The following is a 20,198-nucleotide window of genomic DNA, read 5'->3' on the forward strand; positions in this document are numbered from 1 at the left end:
TGCATTAACATTATACATGCTAAATATTATATTGATAAATAAGATGAGAAAATGTTAAAATAAAAGTTTTGTATTTTCAACAATATTTAATATAAATAAATTTATTACAAAATTGAAAATAAGTACAAAAAGAGGCTTTTTTATAACTAAATACCTAAAAACTATTTACAAACTATAATTAGGTCTTTTCTTACTGTAGAATACACAAGCCTCAGCCCAATCTCTGAAAAATTAAAACTGTCATTAGTTTTTATTGTAAGCAAATAATTTGAAGTGATTATTTTGTAAATTTGATATGTAAAGTTCATATTCTTTAAATACAAATTTATCCATTGAGAGTTTCTTTAATATTAAGAGCTTTTGGAATATACTACATCAGTTTAAAAAAACCTACCGCAGCAGCGCCAACAAGTAGCGCGAAGAGACTTCTCTGTGGGGGTCGGCAATGCCTTTTGCCGCCTTCTGCACAGCATAAGTTAGGGAAGCAATCAACGCTCGAACTGCAGCGTTGCGGGAACGAATCGTTTTGCGGTGGAGGAGTACATTGTAAATATGACTCAAACATACGAACCGCTGAAAAATAATAATATATTCAGAAGATATACTATTTAGGAATAAGTATTAAATAGGTAATAAAATTATAAATGTCTTTAGTTATTTGAGACGCAAGTAAATAATAAAATATTTGACAATACGCCAAAAGGCAGTAAAGGGTCTGTGCTGGTTAGTAATAATCAGCTTATATTTAGTTACATGTATTACGTCAACGCGATTCAGGAGTTATTATCGTGTTTTTTTTGTAGATATACCTATATTTTGAATATCAGTACACTAAATAATAAGCGAAAAGACCTTTTGCTATGTTACAGTGCTGATTTATATTTAAAGCTTCCACGGGTTCAGAAATTAGATTCTACGGAGAAAAACTGGTAAAATATAAATATTACTATGGTTACAAATATCGTGCCCCAGGATACATTAGTTATGTTATTATTAGAATATCTGAAACAAGATGCTATTAGTTTACCATTCCTCCTTGTCCTGTCTATACAATGATTGTCAAAGTTTCTTTCGAAGCTATCTATATAATTTTGAAATCACACGATATTGTTGTATAAACATCCCAAAATGAGTCTCGATTTTTAAGATTATAAATAGACTGGACATCTCTTATTTGCAGGTTGAAAACTGTTTTTATATCTGAAGCATTTCCCCAAGCAAAATACAGTAAGACTACAGCAAAATAAAGTATGAAAGTAACTAAATTTCTAACCGCGTATGCCGTAGAGCTTCGTTTCCTGTCAGGGTCGATAAATGAGAATTCTACTAAGTTTCGTTTTGAGTGAGTGAGAGAACAACAACAACAACAACCGCCTGTAAAGTTCCTGCTGCTGGGCTAAGGCTCTCCGTTTGAGGAGAAGGTCAATGCGGGTTGGATTACATATGGGGCAGCATTTCTATGAAATTTGCCACATACAGGTTTCCTCACGATGTTTTCCTTCACCGCCGAGAACGAAATGAATTATAAACTCAATTTAAGCACATGAATATTCAGGGGTTTTTTCCTGGGCTTGAACCCGCAATCATCGGTTAAGATGCACGCGTTCTAACGACCGGGCCATCTCGCCTTATCTCTTTTGAGTCTCAATTGCGACGAATGCAATTCTTACGTTGTAATTGTAATATATTAATCAAAATATATATATAATCATCATCAGACAATTGATATTTGATGTTTTACCAAATACTTAGGTACGGGTTACCTTTCGCGAGAGTGCTATTTAATTTAAAAAAACTATGACATTAATATTTTTAATAAAATACATAATTTTTTTTTGATAATATGTTGATATAAAAACACAAGGACTTGTCTGGTAAAAATTGATAATTACCAAATTATTTGTTAGTTTTTGTTACGGTCAATTGTATTAAAGTTGAGACCATGACATTAATTTCCTAATAGTTCAAATACCCAGTTACTTAGGCATTATTATATTTCGCAATCGCCTAGTAGAACCAGTTTTATTTGAGCTAATAGGAACAAGGATAACCATTAAAAGTATAAGTGACAGCTAAGATCGCTTACAGAATTTAGTGAAATATATTAACAAAGTTGATTTATTCTGGTGGATTTCACGCTGGGAAACTGACGCATTAATAAGTGCGATGAATGCAATTCTAATGAAAACTCCCATTCGCTTCAAATTTTACGGAGATACCTATGTCACTCATGATTTATTGTAGGTACCACGGTACCCACGGTATGTCACGATTTATGTCGATTAAAAGTGATCCCTACACTATAAATCCAGGTTTGCTGAAAAATAACTTACGGGCTTCAATTCTATTAGCGACGGGCACGAGGTCGAGGCGAGCGCGGGCGGTACGGCAGTAGGAGCGTGTGCCGTCCGGGCAGCATACGCGCGGCCAACAATCCGCGTCAGTCTTGCAAGTTTGTACCTCAAAAAGTAGCTCACCGAGCGGTGTCGCAGGACATTCACGCGGAATCACACCAAGAATAGCTGGAATTTTGAATGTATTTATTACATGCTTAAATAATTGACTTATAGTATGTTGATACTGTGATAACTCTTTAGTAATGAATATTCCGTAAAGTCATAACAGCGACTATAATAAAAGATGAATGATTATGTCTTTGTTACGAAAACGTATAGGTAACTAGTAAAAAGTAGTAATTGTCTGTGGCAACATCTTAATGTCTTTGAATAGGTAGAACTTCTCATACAGAAAGGAGCTTATTACACCACGATGCTTCTTTGAAGTTGGTTTATCGTATAATTAATTACCTTTCAATTAATTACTATTCTAATATTAAATAACTATTAAAACTATGGATCAAGGCTTATATTTTACCGCCACATAGACAAAAACAGTTCAAATGTTTTTCGGTTAGAAAAGTTGAGTCTGCAAAACTATCTTAGCTTCTAAGGTTGGCGGTGTATGTAAAGACTATGTTAAGAATGATTAATATAAAATTCCCTATGTACAGTGTCAATGTTAATGGGTCGTGCCGACCATTTTGCATCAAGTGACTTCTTTGCCAATCAGGATTCCAAATTTAAATTTAAACATTTTCTAATATTATAAATTCGAAGTTTTTATGGATGGGCGTTGGTTACTCAATAACCTAAGAACGGCTGAACAGATCTGAATAAAATTTGGCACTGTGAAAGATTGTACTCTGGAATTGTATCATACGACCAGTATAGTTAACTGGTCGTATGCACCGTTGATTTCGTCATAGTGAATGTTTCAGAAAACTACGTCAATTAATATTTCCTAACTTTAAAAATGTTACGTTACCTTTCGTCAAGGTAAACATTTATTTTTATGTAGAACAATATTTATATACATATATGTACCTACAAATATATATACAATTTTTAATGTATTTTACCAACAAATATATATTATTCATACGAGCTGCAAATACATAAAAAGTACTTGAAAGTACTTTTGATTTATCTTTGGCATTTTGTTTATAATAATAAGAATTTGATTGCGAGTAGGTACAAGGTTTTAGTTTATTATATAATACTTACGTTGATGTGATTGTTCCGATACAGTAGGTCGCGGAGCTGGAACACCTTTCACGCACTGTCCTTGACAGCAAACTTGCCCGGGCCCACTGCTAGCACGACAGTGCGAGTTCTTTTCGCAAGGAATTGGAAACAGAATCGAGGTCGGGTTCTTCGGGCATACTAATTTTTGTGTCTTTCCTGAACGGATATAAGAGCTTTTAATATTTATGTAAGTTTGCAATGGGTAGAGCTGAATAAGAAGTTTCGTATGATAACATTACGCTGGAATGACATATTTGTAATTTAAAAACATTGAAATAAAAACTTACAAATTTACTCACATAAATCTAGTAATTTATATTTTTAAAAACTCGGAGGTTTAAAGATGTCATTTACTTTTCTAATTATATTATATAATTTTTACTAAATTCCTCAAGATTAAACATAACAATTTCCTTATATGTTAGCAGGCAGCAGGCCTGTCAATTTCGTATAGGAAAAAATCATACCAAGTTTTACCATCCTTTTTACCTTTTTATATTACTTGTGTTGTTTCCTTTTTAATGTTGTAATTTCCAAATAATATTTTTATTTGATAGAATTTGATTTATATGGTAAAAAACATTAAATAGTCTTGGATAATGCGTTAATAGTGCGTTAGTCAGTATTATAAGTAAAGATTTGAATGACACTGTGATATTGAAAACTTAAGGGACATAGGATTTGTAATCACTTACCTAGTCTCCCAAAATGGTAAAGTTTAATTTGAATGTACTGGAGGAAGATCCGATCGAAACGTAGTTTTACATTTATAGTATGTTTATAATTGTGAAAATAAACACACGACAAAAGTGTTTTTTCAGAACTAAGCCCTGACACTCTGTACATCCTTGACAATACTATAATTTTCTTTTTCTATATCCGAAGAAGAACAAGTAAAAAATTTAAATATTTAATAAAACGTGTCACAAATCACAGTTAAAAGTTCGATTATTTCCTTACTAGAGTTTTCTTAAACTTAATCATACAGACATTTTTTAAGAAAATTCCATCATCACTCAATTTTAAGTGTATCTCTTATGAAATGATTTGATTTATGTATAACTGCTCGTCGCTTTTATAATTTTATACTTACAAAATATAAGAACATTTTTTAAAGATTTTTGAACAATGGGTAAGTTTTTAATAATACCTAATATTCCAAGACTCAGTTTGTGATACTGCCTGGTAAAATAAAATAAAAGAATTGCAAAAGGTACTGAACGCACATACAACATGTCTGGGATACCTACTAATGTTTTTGGTATATTTACCTATTTTAGCTGGAGTAGTTTTGGGTGTTGTTTGTATGGGCAGCAGTTGCAGGAATGGTCGCGGTGGCTCCGTAGTTGTCGTCGTGGTCGGCTTCGGTGTAGTCGTGGTAGTCGTAGTTGTTGAGCTGGTGGTACTCGGAGTTGTTGTAGTTGTAGTGGTAGTGGTTGTGGTGGTAGTCGTACTAGTGGTGGTGCTAGTGCTTGTGCTTGTGCTTGTACTACTGGGCTCGACTACAGTACTCGCCTCGGTGGTTCTAAAATGTTTAGAATATAATCTAATGATGGTCGATTAGTCACAAATGACAGGAGCGAAAGCGGTGTGCAATTAATATTATAACTAAGTTGAAACCGAATACCTAGTTGATATACTAATATTTTTTGCTGCCATTTTGCGAATCGTAATACTTTACATCATTCTGTAATCATATAGAACTGAACAATCTGATTACATATCTATAAGATTTAGGTGTGTGTGTTTCACAATTTAATTAAAAACCTCTAAGTACCTACATTGTTGTAAAAAAATGGCAGGCTTTTAAGAACAAGAATATTAAATCTTGTTAACACCTGTACAATTTTTACTGATGTAATCTGTGCATAATCATTAATCCAATTATGTAAAGTTTCAATATTTTATAACGATAAAAACTAATAATAGTTTTTGTTTTTCTTTTACCTTCCAATTCTGATTTGTATTATTTTGTTTTCATTTACTATTTGACTTCTATACACCTAAACTGTTGATAAAAATATAATGATTATATTTAACTATTCACTAAAAGGACAGTGTAATCCCTAACTCAGTTTTAAAAAAATCGTTTTATTTATAATTGTTTTTGAATAAATGTTCAAAAATGCTTCAATGAATAAAATTATGTATTACAAATACAATCACTTGTACATAGCCATTTAACTGGATATCATTATATTCCAATTAATTACAGTGTCGTAATTTAGCAAAACTGCTTACAAAAGAATCGATAAGGAAATCAAGAAGTAAAATTTACATCATAAGATACTGATAAATCATTTTATTGAAATTTAAATTGTATTAAAGTTTTGTATAGATACATTAACTGACTTACTTTGAATAATGAAGTTAAACTTTTAGTAAATTATAACAAAAAAACTCAAGCTATTTAAATAATTGCATTATTTTTAATGTTTTTATTAAATCGTTTTTTTCCCCGATCGATGCCAACTTAATTTTCGTTCGAGTAAAATTTTGCATATAATATAAAAATCGAGGTATATGTCCTCGTGAATATTTATGTTAAATTTTATAGAATCCAAATATCTGTTCCATGCAGTAATTTATCATATATATTATATATTTATAAGCTACCACATGCAAGGAGTGCAGTATAGATCGATAAAAGCAATGTTAATTTTATGTTTTGTGTAGGAAGTGTAGAATATTTTCCGCTCGATTTCTAACCATCGTATATACCAAATTGAACTTTTAACTTTTGTTATTCAAGACTTATTCTCTTTTTCTTAAAGGTTTGACATTTATACGAGTATTTGATTGTCGTATTTTATATTTATGTCATTCATAAAATGTCAGCGACTTACTTTCATTCTTAGTTGGCAATGATTATTCAATATGAATATTTAATTATGCCATACAGTCATAAAAAATATTCAAATTAGTTTAAATTGTTGGTCAAATGAAATCGTCTCGTGAAACCGTTGTGCATATAAAGTTTGTGTAATGTATGACCAAAGAGGTCAGGATAGAACCTCTGACTTTTAGATCGCAAGGAGGTCGTATAGTACAATTCAAGTACCATTAAGTATGCCTTGAATTTACTTATTTTATTATTCTAGCTTACGTGGATAAGGCCACATTAAAAAAGTGTGTTCCGATTACATGTGAATGGTAAGGCGACTAAAAAGATTTACCCCAATCATACAGTACAATTTAATGTTAAGGTTGCTATTAGTGCGATGATTTTGATTATTAAACGGTACACTGAGTTAATAGATGTGATGTTCTAAAGAATACAATACATTTTATTTTATGTTAGTTTATGATATCTACTAAAAGCTCATTAAATTTAAAGTGTAACGTACCGTAAGGCTGCCGCTTTTACCCCCCTTGTGCAGAATCCTTTGCAGCATAGATGTTGTGTTCCCATTACGGTGCATTCAGTACTTTTTCTACACGGAATAGGAAACAGGTCTAGCCAACCACTAGTTGTCCGAACTTTAGGGCATTGTAATGACTGACAATCACCTGTTAAAAAAAGTATATTTAAAAAATAGTTTTTATTATTGTCACTTTTAATTTTAACAGTAATTATGTCATACGGATTTTGAATATATGAATAACTTATTTGATATTCTTAATTAAAACACCCGAATTAGCTTAACGTATTAATTGAAAGAAAAAAACTTTGGTGTAGACCGATCATGGTTTTAACCAAGGAAGTGGTTTTGCCTGAATTTAAAACATTGACCGTGCCAGAGGTAGATCTGTCTACTGCGACGTTGATGTCCGCTGCACCCTACGTTGGCAAGTATTGCGAGGCAATCAACAACGAATTTATGCTTTGTAGATTTGAGTCGAATGATCCACGGGCATGCGTTGACCTTGGTAAAAAGGTGACATCTTGCACATTGGAACTGTTCAAAAACATCAAAAACAAATGTAAGCAAGAGTTTAACCAGTATTCGTATTGTGTTGATAAAAGCTCAGGAAATTTCTCTTTTTCAAAGTGTCGAAAAACTCAAGCTATTTTCGACGAGTGCATGAAAGAAAAGTTGTCTATCGATAGACCGGATTTCGGGTATTTTTGTCGTGCGAGAGTTCACAACAGTTCCAGCGCCCCACCACCGCCAGAGCCTTGCCCTTGCGAACCCAAATTTCAAGAGGAAACGCCATCTTTGCCAGATTGCAAGCCACGGCCAGCCGCTCGCTTTGGCGGTCGCTACTTCTGGATCACGGAATAATTTTCGTGTATGACACACGGATACATTATAAATTAATCTCTATAACGTTTTCTTCTTAATTCTTATCTTAGCGTTATTATTAATTAATTATTTATATCATCAATTTTTTATACTTCTAAAATTATTTATATCTATTTATATCAAAGGGCGGTAATCACTGCATGTACTTATTTTCGCTTATTGTATTTTTTTATGAGTTTCATCTATGACGAATAAAATAAAAGGATTACCTATTTGAAATAAATTTATTTAAATATTATAAAGATATTATTATGTAGGGGTAATGTGATTCTCCAAATATAAAATCTCTCGTATAAAGCTACATTATTATATAAATTATATTTACATTTTCTTTATTAATATTTTGTAATCCCGGCTGTCGTTTTTAGAGAGCCGTCTGAAATAGAAAATACGAGTACCCACCTCACACGTCTCATGTCCCTACGGTTATTGTTTATTTATTATTATTGTCTTTTTAACTGTGGGCGTTGGATCTGTAACAGGGTCGACGATCTTTTTATCAGATTTACCTACTTGATTTAAGTAGTAAGAGGACGCATACGACTCATAGAGCACGATCTGTATCCACGTGATGTCATCCACATAAACAACAACACTGACACTTTCAGGCAGGACCGCGTTTGTTGTGTGGTTCCACAACGAACCCCCTGCAAGAACCCACGGCACACTTCCGGTCCTCATACCATCTTGTTCTGTATAGGAAATCCCGCACAAATAGCTTCCGAAGATAGCTTGCAGATAGGGTGACCACAGGATGTTGTGAAAGCGCCCATTAATTGCATCCCAGAGCCACCTTTGAATCCATCGACAATGTCAAGATTTATTGTCTACTACAAGCTACTCCAGGCAACAGTGTTAGGTATATAGGTACTTAATTTAATTTGCTTTCTATAGAGCGCCCGTACCAGGACAGCGTAAACTCTTCAACCACAGACATACAAAGTATGGTAAAATAAACCCTTTACTACCGATAAATATACACGGCCTATTAAAATCATCATCTTGTGCTGATGAATAGTTTGGTAAAGTTATATCAGAAGAAGTTATAAAACTTGTTTATCAATCAACCTGTAGAGGAATAGCGCGTGGTTACATAAACTCCAAGTAATTTCCTTAACGAGGCTTCACCTCAGTAATGGAAAAGTTGTATGCTTTAAATTTTCTTTTTGTCGAATAAATATAAACCCAACAAAATTAATATATACTACGAGATACGTTATTAAAAATATATACCGTGATGTTGAATATAAACGTTGCAAAAAGTATAATATGTAACAAGTATAACAACACAAATGCTAAATTATTGGCCGTAAAGCATTTTTTTTTAATTATACATATTAATACACAGCACCAATATTAATACATAGCACAAAGCTCCACCACCAAATTAATAAAAATAAATTATATTAACTTTTAAACTAAACTTTTGTGGTAATTTTTTTTTTTTTAAATGAAAGTCGAGTGTTACGGCAGTTGATCAACCCATTGGTTATTTACCAATGTACATATTATCTCTACATATAAGATCGAAATACCACTCACTGATTAATCACGAAACCTCAGAAACTACTCTTTAACGTGTGTTGCATACAAACATGGAGCTTGTATAGATTCCTATAGGATGTTGAAATCCACTGATTTTAATGCAGATGGAAATTGTGCTTTATAAATTTCAGTTCAGCTAGTCTAATTTATAATATATGATTTTCAAATAACGAATGAGGCTATATTTTTCTCATACCATTTCTTAGATTAATAATGCCATAAACTTTTAACTTACATTATGAATTTCCAACATGTAAAACTTTAAGTTGAATGATTAACGATGAATTGTACTCACTTAATTTGTACTTTGAGGCGTTAACATTGCACAATGAGCAATAGTTTCAAAGAAAAAAAATACATGGACAAAAAGTCAACAATTCAAGAATAGTTCAAGGTAGTATTTAAAGAATAAGATATAATATTATGTATTTAGCTAATTAATATGCATTTAGACTAGGTACTGAGAGAGTGGACAACAGATAGTAGATTTTTTTTATGTTGAAGGTTATCGAAAATGCACCGTTAATAGGGCGAGCTGAATCAATGTCGAAATCTGTCGGTACCGTTCATTACTCACCCGATTATGGACACTTAATATTATCATTATTACCTAAGTGCGACACGAGAAGTATTGCCGTAATATATAATCACTTTTTACATAGTGTAATTTAATTTTTTTTGTGAAAGCCTAGTGCTTGCTTAATTCCTATCAAAATATTACGGTTTTACATTCCAAAAGCCCATGCGTCCATGGATGTGAATTTTAGCATATACGAGTACCTACATGTATTTTGACGAACTGATAACCAATATAATATGGAATCGGCGAGTAAGTCGTTTGTCATTATAATGCGATAATGGTTAAATAATGTGATAGGTCAACGACTTATATTAGCGAAACCGACCGTGTGAAGACGATTCTGCAGCATGTTTCAAAAAGAGTTCTATAAATGTTTTAAATTTGCATGTATTTTAAATAAGTATTTGTTATCCACGCGTTCAATATAAGCTTATTTCGTTCCATTTCATCTTCATGTCGACCTCCGTGGTCGAGTGGTGTGTACACCGGTTTTCAAGGGTACGCCACTCCGAGGTCCCGGGTTCGATTCCCGGCCGAGTCGATATAGATTATCATTAGTTTTCTATGTTGTTGGGTTTGGGTGTTTGTGGTACCTTCGTTACTTCTGGTTTTCCATAACACAAGTGCTTTAGCTACTTACATTGGGATCAGAGTATGTGATGTTGTCTCATATTTATTATTATTTTATTATTTATTCATCATCTTTTTTCATTCAAGTTTATCACATATTACTATCAATCCATTAGTTACTATTTTATTTTATTAATATTCATTAAATAAAAAAAAATAGAGTAATTAAAAAAAAACTTTAAATTATCAGCGTGCACTAGATGAATGCACATTGTCAAATTTAACAATACTTACATTTCTTATTATACCTAATTTGTAGGATAATGTATCCATATTTATTGAAGCCTTCTGAGTGCTTCAATATGATTGTGAGTTCATTCGCAGTTTAGACATTAATAATTCTGCAATCTGCAAAATACTTTTATACTAATCATACCGTATATTTTACAAGGATATTTATATAATTAACATTTAATCAATTAGTAAAATCAACAAGTTACTCTTGTAAAATAACTCAATACAATTAAAACCCATTCTTATTTTACGTAATCTATGAAATTAAAATACATAATCGTTGGGTTTTTCTTTTTAAATAAATTATATCTAAACGTAACAAATAATTGTAATGTAATGGTAACATTCATAACTTGCAAAGTTAAGTATTATGCATAATATGCAATTATTATATAATACTTTCCTCATAAAATGTTCTCGTTGCTTAACCGGTATATTTATTTTAATTATAGCAATACAAGAATCAGAAACAACATTCAAATCAGGAATTCAGAAAGGTTAAATATTACAATAAACCTTAAACAATAAAATATGGAGTATTATACAGCTTGTGTTGTTTTATATTTCATTTACACAATTTTAATTTCAAAAGATAAGACTTATTGTTTTCTTGTGTTTACGGTATATTATTAGATAATTAATGAGCTACCTTGATTTTAATTGCCAATAACCTTAAATCCTTTCAAATACCTTTAAAAGTTTTGGTATGCTGCTATGGTGCAACTTCATTCGCATAGAGCTCTAAACGATACATTTTTTTTACCATCCTGAGAAACCTGTAGCACCTGACTAAAATATTGTTTTTTTAACGAGTATGCCGTGTACACATGTTTAGGAATATAATTAAGCTAAAAATACTTTTAGACTGTAACTGAAATGTAACCCGAATTATATTCTGTTTGTGTGCCTAAATAAATAAATAAATAAATAAATAAATAAACCTGCTTATTTTTTGGATAAAATTTAAAGTCTTCTAAACGTTAATGTAATGTACCTAGGGTGGAAATTACAAATCGTTTAAATGAATATTCATTTGGTAGACATTTTTTTGTTTTATTTAATTACTCGTAATCGCACGCGGCTTCACTCGTATTTTAGGATGTTGGTTGTCATGTCTTATGCAAAAAAGTAGTTTATGTCCATTCTTTGAGTTCAAGTTTGCTTCATACCAATTTTCGTCAAATTCGGTTCAGCAGTTTGATCGTGAAAGAGCGACAGACAGAGAGACAAATAGACACAGCTACTATCACATTTAATATATTAATATATAGATAACTGAACGCCGCACGGTTTTTCTGCGGTAAGCGTTACTCCTCTTGACCTCTTTGGAACATACCTGTACCTACCACCGAATATATAAATTTGTATAAGATTAATGACATTAAAAAATACGTTTCTTAATTTTTTATATCATAGGTGGGCATGGCTGGCTAACAGATGATTTGATAGTTAGTCCACTTGCACAATCAAACAGAAACAAATAATCTTCAAAGTTTTTTATTCTATGTGAGCACAAAAAATGTCTATTAAGAAATAGTATTTCCGATTCCGTAACCAAATAACTCTTTTAAATTAAATAAAGTGGTCTTTACTTATCTAGTAATAGTATATATTCATTTAATTAGTCAAATTCATATTATACAATATATTTTATTTGTTAATGCTGTTTTTTTTTTCAAAACTATTGTACTAGTATGGTATTGAATTTAATATACTCTTCCGTGCAAGAAATATATAAAATTTAAATAGTAATATGATCTATAAATATTAAAACGCTAAAATTAAAATAAAATTATTATGTAGGTTACTTATTACGCATGCGTTGTCATAAAAACCGAAACGAGTGTTGAATTTATTTCGGATATTTTATGAATAAAGGTTTTGTCGTCTTAATTTTTCATTATTTCATTTATTTCATGTAAGATACCTACATATAAGACTATGTGTAATAATGTTAGCTAATACTAGATGTTCATAGGTCGCCTATCCAAAGGAAAAGACGTATAATGAAATTGCGGTTGTCATCATCCTGAATAGATGTGCGCCGGTCTCTAGCAAAATGAGGAAAGATAGAATGTTGTAAGTGCTTAGGGTGACCAAATTTCTTTATGTTGAAAGATTTGCAATTTTAAGATCGAATGAAATGTAAATTATTCCAAAAGATTTGTTAGTTGGTGCCCCTCAACACGAGTAATATCAGTAATAATATATCGTATATATTTTATCTAAAAACATTTTTTTAAATTATAGTACGTTTATTTGCGCGCACTCTTTATCTAATTTTCTAGAGTGTTAGTCTAACTTACAGGAAGTTAGTGTACAAGTGTGTAATGAAGTTTATTTTATTTCCTCATTTCCATAAGATGGTTGCGAGCGTTCAGACATAAACCCACAGATATCGACATAGCCACAACCACTTTACATGCTTTCACAGAAGTTTAAAACAGTAATTTACACACACGTTTGAGTTTAAAACCAATACAATAAAATCAGCAGCCTAGAAGTTAATACTGTTACAATATATAATTATTCATAAAACTTGATCAAGTAAAGTAGTAACCTTATATAAACACATTTACTTATCGCAATTAATATCTTGTGAAAGGTGTCGGTATCATAAACTTAGTTCAGGGCTACTCTAAGCGTAGTTAAAAAACATTTATCATTATACGTTGTAGCGTTATTATTTAATAATAATAATACTTATGCAATTTTGGACACGTTCATTTAAAACTTATTTAAAGTTAAACCAGTTGCTTACGACACTTCCTTGGTTTAGTTATCACATAGTATAAAAATAAAGCAAAAATTTGAATGAGATCTGTATTGAATTATAAAATTATTACATCAGAATGCGTCGACCCACAGACCATTTTAGGTGAATGCACACATCGAGTGTAGTTTTTAAAGGACTATTAAGTGACTCAAATCTTTTGCAATACCTCCTCATATGCTATTTCCGTTAAGGTACGGATTTTTATCGCAACGGAAGTGATATTCAAACACACATCCGTCTAACGCAGCTATTCAATTTGTTTTATTTGAAATTAAAGACTCAAGAACACACCTACCCTTAACCGGTGGGTTTAATCTGAGAAAATTTTGCACAGGAATTCCTTAAGCAAAGATGATAATGAGCACGATAAAATTTTCAAAATTCATCACCTGTTTGGTAACATGGGAAATTTAAGTTTGTATTGTAATTCGTCACATATGACGTGAAGTATGTATATTGTTATTTAGACGCCAAATATTTGATTTGTTTGAAATTAATTCTCTAAGATAGTGAAACTTAGGGTAAAAATTTATAAAAAAAAATTTTTAAAAGTTAGAAACACAAATCGGTATTAAGTCTTCTATTTATTAACCTTAATTTAATTTATTAAAAAATAGGTTTTACATTGTTTTTAAAAATCAGTCCAAGAGTATTAAATTGGTTATATAAGTTTGTATCGAAATTAGTCATATTCCAATGAACAACATGAAAACGGTCTTCCGATGACATATTCCAACGGGTAAACGAGTAATAAAATTGGTTCATAACAGTAAACCAATTACAAAAAAAAAAAATTAAAAACTTAAGGATCTCCGAGAAAAATTGCGAAATTGAAACCTACTGACATAGATATACTGCATTCTTAGACAGTGCATTTTTTATTTATAAATATTTTACAATACAGAACATTGCAAAAAAAATTATATATTCCGTATAAGGAATGCGTGTCCATTAAAAAAAACAAGTCAACATAATCTCTTACGTATACCGAGATACCGGTCTGTTACATATTGTATTACCCAATGGTGCTATTAAGATAAAAAAAAAAACTAAATCTTGTCGAAATTTGACCGAATGCTAAAGGTGCAATCACATAATACCGATATCTGCAATTTATGGGTTGTTCACGTACATCAAACACAAAGAAAACAAATATAGATTTTGATCTCAAATATTGCTTACTCTTAATTGTTGTTGTACTCCCACGGCAGTTTTATCATATCTTTAGATTATATGTACATCTATATTTTTATGTAAAAGTAAAGTAAAGTAAAGTAACAGCCTGTACATTTCCCACTGCTGAGATAAGGCCTCCTCTTCCATTAAGGAGAGGGTTTGGAACATATTCCACCACGCTGTTCCAATGCGGTTTGGTGGAATGCACATGTGGCAAAAATTCGATGAAATTAGACACATGCAGGTTTCCTCACGATGTTTTCCTTCGCCGCCGAGCACGAGATGAATTATAAACACAAATTAAGCACATATATATATAGTGGTGCTCGCCTGGGTTTGAACCCGCAATCATCGGTTAAGATGCACGCGTTCTAACCACTGGGCCATCTCAGCTCATTTTTATGTACTATTTATTTTTATTTTTTATTTAAAATACTTTATTGCACAACACATTACACGACAATGGGTAATAGAGAGACAAAAAAACAACAAATGGTGCGCAAAGGCGGTCTTATCGCTTATAGCGATCTCTCACAGACAACCTTTGGTGACAGGAACTTAAGACGAGAGAACAGGTAAGTGCAAATAGAATTAATAGTTAAGAGATAATAACTTTAATTTAAGTAGACTAATATTGCAGTATAATAATAAACTACACACAACTAGGTACATCCAAATAGTACACATATAATAATATAATATACATATAATATATATCAATATATATACATAATTATAAACTACATATTATTTCATACTTACATACATTCTTGGGATATGGACAGATAATAGTTTTTCAAGCGATGTTTAAAGATGGACAAGGATTTCGATTGCCGAATATCGTTGGGTAGTGCATTCCAAAGTTTGACGGTTTTCACAGTAAAAGAGTTACTGTAAGTTTGTGTCCGGCTGCAGGGCGTTACAAGCTTATTATCGTTACTAGAACGCAGGTTGAGTATACTCTCACACCCAAGAAATTTGAAGCGTTCTTTCAGGTAAGGTGGTGTATGTTCAACATATAGCAAAGAGTAAAGAAGAGATAAGGCGTGCAAATTTCGTCGAAGCCTGATTGGCAGCCACTTTAACTGAGACCGATACTGCGAGACATGATCGAATTTACGTAGACCAAAGATAAATCTAATGGCTAAATTCTGCAGTCGTTCTAATTTGTTTAGAAGGTTCTCAGTTAAGTCAGTGTAGCAGGCGTCGGCATAATCCAATATTGGAAACAGGAACGAATTGGCTAAGTTGATCTTAGCCTTGATTGGCAGTAGATTTTTCCATCGCCTTAAAAAACCAATGATGGCATACATCTTACGGCTTATTTCTGCAACCTGAGGGACCCAGGAGAAGGAAGCATCCAGAATTAGCCCAAGATTTTTAACCGTTTCTTGCAGTGGTAATATGTGGCCATCAAACATTATTGGAGGTAGATTTTTGTCTTTAATCCTCGACAGAAGCTTAACACTGCCAAAAACAGCTACCTGTGACTTCTTCGGATTCACTTGGAGCCCGTAAGATCTACACCATTCACAGATTTTTGCCAAATCATTATTCAACGTTACAACCGCCTTGTCGATACCGTCCAAAGGAGCGGTAACATAAATTTGAAGATCATCAGCATATAGATGATAGGAGGAAGAGATAAGTGTGGAGAGAGTATTGATGAAGATAGAAAAGAGAAGGGGAGACAGTACACCACCTTGCGGGACACCAGAAGGAATATCTAAATAAGTCGAGATCTTACCATTCGCCTTTATGCATTGCTGTCTATTTAATAGGTAAGAGCGAAACCAATCTACAGCAGTAGGATCTATGTTTAGAGATCTTAGGATTGCCAAACATATATCGTAGTCAATACTATTAAAGGCGTTTGAAAAGTCTAGGAGAGCTAGAACAGTTACAGATTTATTATCAATTCCACAGCGTATATCGTCACATACTTTAGTGAGTGCAGTAACTGTACTATGGCCTTTTCTAAACCCAGATTGGAAAGGAGAGAGGATTTTGTTAATTGAGAGAAATTGGTTCAGTTGTAAATGAACAACACGCTCCAGCACCTTTGAGAGAAAAGGTAGAACAGATATGGGTCTAAAATGAGAAGGTAAAGAAGGATTGGGAACTTTAGGAATAGGGATCACTACAGCTTTGCGCCATAGAGATGGGAAAGTACCAGTTGATAAGGAATAGTTAAATATATGACATAAAGCAGGTAAAATGCTATTAAGGGTAAGGATAATCAGACTTCGACTTATTCCATCACAACCAATTGAGTCTGATTTGATGCTAAAGATGTGCTTCTTTAATTCGCCAATGGTGACAGAACTGAATTGGAAGGAAGGATTATAAGGGGTGGGCAGTGTATTGAGATAATTGATTGTATTAAGTTTGTCTTGTGCATTTATAGAGGAAGAAGAAATGAAATGTTTGTTGAGATCATTGAGATCGAAGTTAAAAGAATAATTTTCCCGTTGACGCCCAATTCCCAATGATTTTAAAAACCGCCAAACTTTGGATGTATCGCTATTCTCAATAGCATTTGCAATAAACTTACGCTGAGCATCACGGCAGAGCTTATTACAACGATTTCGCAGCTGTTTATATTTTTCCAGGTTACTGGTTGTCGCATTTCTTTTATATTTGGCCTTCGCAACATTGCGTTTGACCATGAGTGTTCTAATGTCCTGAGTTAGCCAAGGTGCTGGTAAATGCTTAAGCTTTATAGGTCTCAACGGAGCATGTTTATCTAATAAATCAGTTAACAAAGAATTAAAAATACTCATTTTTTCGTCAATTGAGCTGGCATTATAGATAGCAGTCCAGTCAATATTGTTCAAATCACTCATAAAATTGGTGTTATTGATCTTTTGGAAATTACGCCGCATCACTATTGTTGGTTTTGCCCGCGGAGGCCGAATTTTATAGGATAAATAAACTAAGTCATGGTAAGAAAAAGCTTCAGCGGGGAACTGACCATGAGTGTCAACATGATTAAGAGAGGAAACAATCATTAAGTCCAACAGCGAGGGAGAACAATTCGGAAAGAAATGAGTTGCATTCGTTGGGAGTACATTAAGGTTGCAGCTATCAACTATATACTTTAAGCGTCGGGCACGTTGGTCATCCTTAAGTAGGCAGGTGTTGAAGTCGCCCATAATTATCGTGTGATCAACGGATGTACTAAATTGCTCTAATAAATTTTCAAAATCATTAAAATAATTAATATTGAGTGACGGACTGTAAAATACGCCCAGTAGTAGTTTGATATGTCCGAATAAGACCTCAATAAATATATGTTCCGATGACTCAGAGTATTGTGAAGGAGATTTATTTAAAATTGTAAAAGGGATGTGGCTGCGGAGATATATAGCTACACCACCGCCACCTTTACCTATGCGGTCATTCCGGATCAGGTGGTAGCCAGGCAAACAGTAAGAAGTTGAGGGTAAGCTTGGTTTCAAAAAAGATTCGGATACAAGAATGTATCCTATACAAGAATGTATGTATGAAATACTATATTTGAATTTTGAATAACTTATATCTTCTAATCTACCTTAGAGACGGTTCATTTAATATATACCAAATATAGTCAAAACAAACAAACTTTTAATTTTTACTGTAAGTACCTACTAAAGAAATAACGCGTGCGTTTTGTAAGACAACCACGGAATGTCATGCGCCAGGTAGTGATGGCTGGACGTATTATTTAGATTATCTTACAAAGTAAAGAACGCGAAATAACAATAATTAAATAGTTCTCTGGCGGGTTCTATTTAGGACAAATTTCCTGTAATTTATGTCCTAAGTAGGTATCTCCTATGATTATTATAATTATTGTATTTTATTCTTGGTAACCATTTTCGCAAGCTGTTTTGTAGCCACTTATGTAATTTCATTATTATTTTAATTAATTATAGGTAATTCTAATTAAAATAATAATTACAACTTATAAGTGTCCCATGGCTAAGGCAAGGCCACCTCTCATGGAGGAGGTTAGAGCTTATTCGACTATATTTCTTCACTATGGGCTAGTGGGCATTCATATGACAAATTTAGGTACATTTGTTGCATTTATTTAGGTTTCCTCACGAATCTTTCGTTGTATTGGAAGCATGGTTCAATAAAAAATAAACTATACAGGGCATGGACGAAAGATGACCGATTAAAATTTCACATTCAGAAGGACATCCTCCTGATTTACGACACGGCCTTATTTGCGAATACATAAGTACGCACTTCTCTTGTAATACACACAGTACACTCTAACCCCTTTCTCTTGTAATTTAGTGTAATGATAAATGTCGGATTTCCCCGAAATTCAGGGTAACGGCTTAATGTGCGGCTACAAAGACAATGTAAACACTGCCATGTTCTAAACTCCAGGCAATTCCTCGGGTTTGGATATCAGGACATCGGGCTTTGCAACTTTAAAAGCCAATAAGTACCTACTATAATCACGTAGTATATTATTATCATATTTCGTACTCGTAATTCGTAATAAATTCACCATTATCGCGCTTACAAATACGTTAATAAATAATTTAGAGCAAGCCGCACGTAGATTATTAATTTTAGTCTCGGTTATTTTACGCATAAATAGTATTATTTGTTTGTTATTTTAAATATTAAATAACATTATTCCTAGTTTTAACGAGTCAATCTTAATTTTAAATGAATGTTATACTATACATTCATTAGCATGTCAATATAAAATTGAAAGAAACGGTACATAAAATGTTATATATTTATTGATATTTGATTTGAATAAACGGTTAACAAAATCTTACCTGATTTAAAAAATCCAATGGATAAAAACAATAATAATAAAACATACGACTGCATTTTGATTCACTTAAAATAATATCACAGTTGTTCACAAGTTATCCAAAGTGGCACTTTTTTTTGGTTTTGCGGGTCTTGGCTGAGAATGTCTACTACCTACTGAGGCTGGAGACGGCAAATGGTGCCGCAGACCCGCTGGTTGCATAAGTACTTGCCTCTGTTGATACAGATTATCATTTGGCGGACACAAATACTTTCGCTGCACTTTATTGCTACAGTGAGCTTGCCCTCTTTAGCAGTTAACGAATAACAAGAGATTATTTTAGATGTAGCTAATTTCTATACTTAATTAGATTTTTTTGGTTTTGTTTATTATTATATGTACAATGTTAATTTGATTTTAGGTAAAACGTATAGCACAGCAATACCCCAAATATATAGATCCTCCAGTAACTCCTGGGTTGCAGAGAATGGTTTAAGCAATAATGCCTGTGCCCATATTACAGTTTTAAATGTATTTGGAACTTGGAATATTGTCGGATATAGCTCCTTTATATATTTGTTCATATTTATACTTATACTATATCTTTGCGATTCAAAATTTAAATTCGTCATTGTGTTACTCTACTATCAAGGGCTTATTA

At 32.5% G+C, this 20,198-nt stretch overlaps 2 protein-coding genes across 2 annotated transcripts; one reads left to right on the plus strand and one right to left on the minus strand.

Moving 5' to 3' along the window:
• Positions 1-190: 190 nt before the first annotated feature.
• LOC124538324 (endochitinase A) lies at positions 191-19,802 on the minus strand. The gene is made up of 7 exons (XM_047115353.1): positions 19,560-19,802; positions 6,932-7,094; positions 4,856-5,109; positions 3,564-3,740; positions 2,334-2,522; positions 395-573; positions 191-223 (listed from the first exon to the last, which is right to left on the minus strand). Exons 1-7 carry the CDS (start codon positions 19,612-19,614, stop codon positions 212-214), a joined length of 1,029 nt encoding a protein of 342 aa, XP_046971309.1. The 5' UTR covers positions 19,615-19,802; the 3' UTR covers positions 191-211.
• Positions 7,160-8,415, plus strand: LOC124538325 (NADH dehydrogenase [ubiquinone] 1 alpha subcomplex subunit 8-like). Its single transcript, XM_047115354.1, has one exon. The coding sequence runs from the start codon at positions 7,271-7,273 to the stop codon at positions 7,808-7,810; it is 540 nt and encodes a 179-aa protein (XP_046971310.1). The 5' UTR covers positions 7,160-7,270; the 3' UTR covers positions 7,811-8,415.
• Positions 19,803-20,198: the final 396 nt, after the last annotated feature.

This window comes from Vanessa cardui, chromosome 20, assembly GCF_905220365.1.
Source record: "Vanessa cardui chromosome 20, ilVanCard2.1, whole genome shotgun sequence".
NCBI lineage: Eukaryota > Metazoa > Arthropoda > Insecta > Lepidoptera > Nymphalidae > Vanessa > Vanessa cardui.

What these genes read in the sequence shown, in the direction of transcription:
- LOC124538325 (XM_047115354.1), top strand. Translation starts at nt 7,271, where the DNA reads ATGGTTTTAACCAAGGAAGTGGTTTTGCCTGAATTTAAAACATTGACC.
- LOC124538324 (XM_047115353.1), bottom strand. Translation starts at nt 19,614, where the DNA reads ATGCAGTCGTATGTTTTATTATTATTGTTTTTATCCATTGGATTTTTT. An exon ending in GTAAAAGCGGCAGCCTTACG is followed by an intron (nt 5,110 to 6,931) that starts GTACGTTACACT and finishes TAAACATTTTAG; the next exon opens with AACCACCGAGGCGAGTACTG. An exon ending in AACTACTCCAGCTAAAATAG is followed by an intron (nt 3,741 to 4,855) that starts GTAAATATACCA and finishes ATATCCGTTCAG; the next exon opens with GAAAGACACAAAAATTAGTA.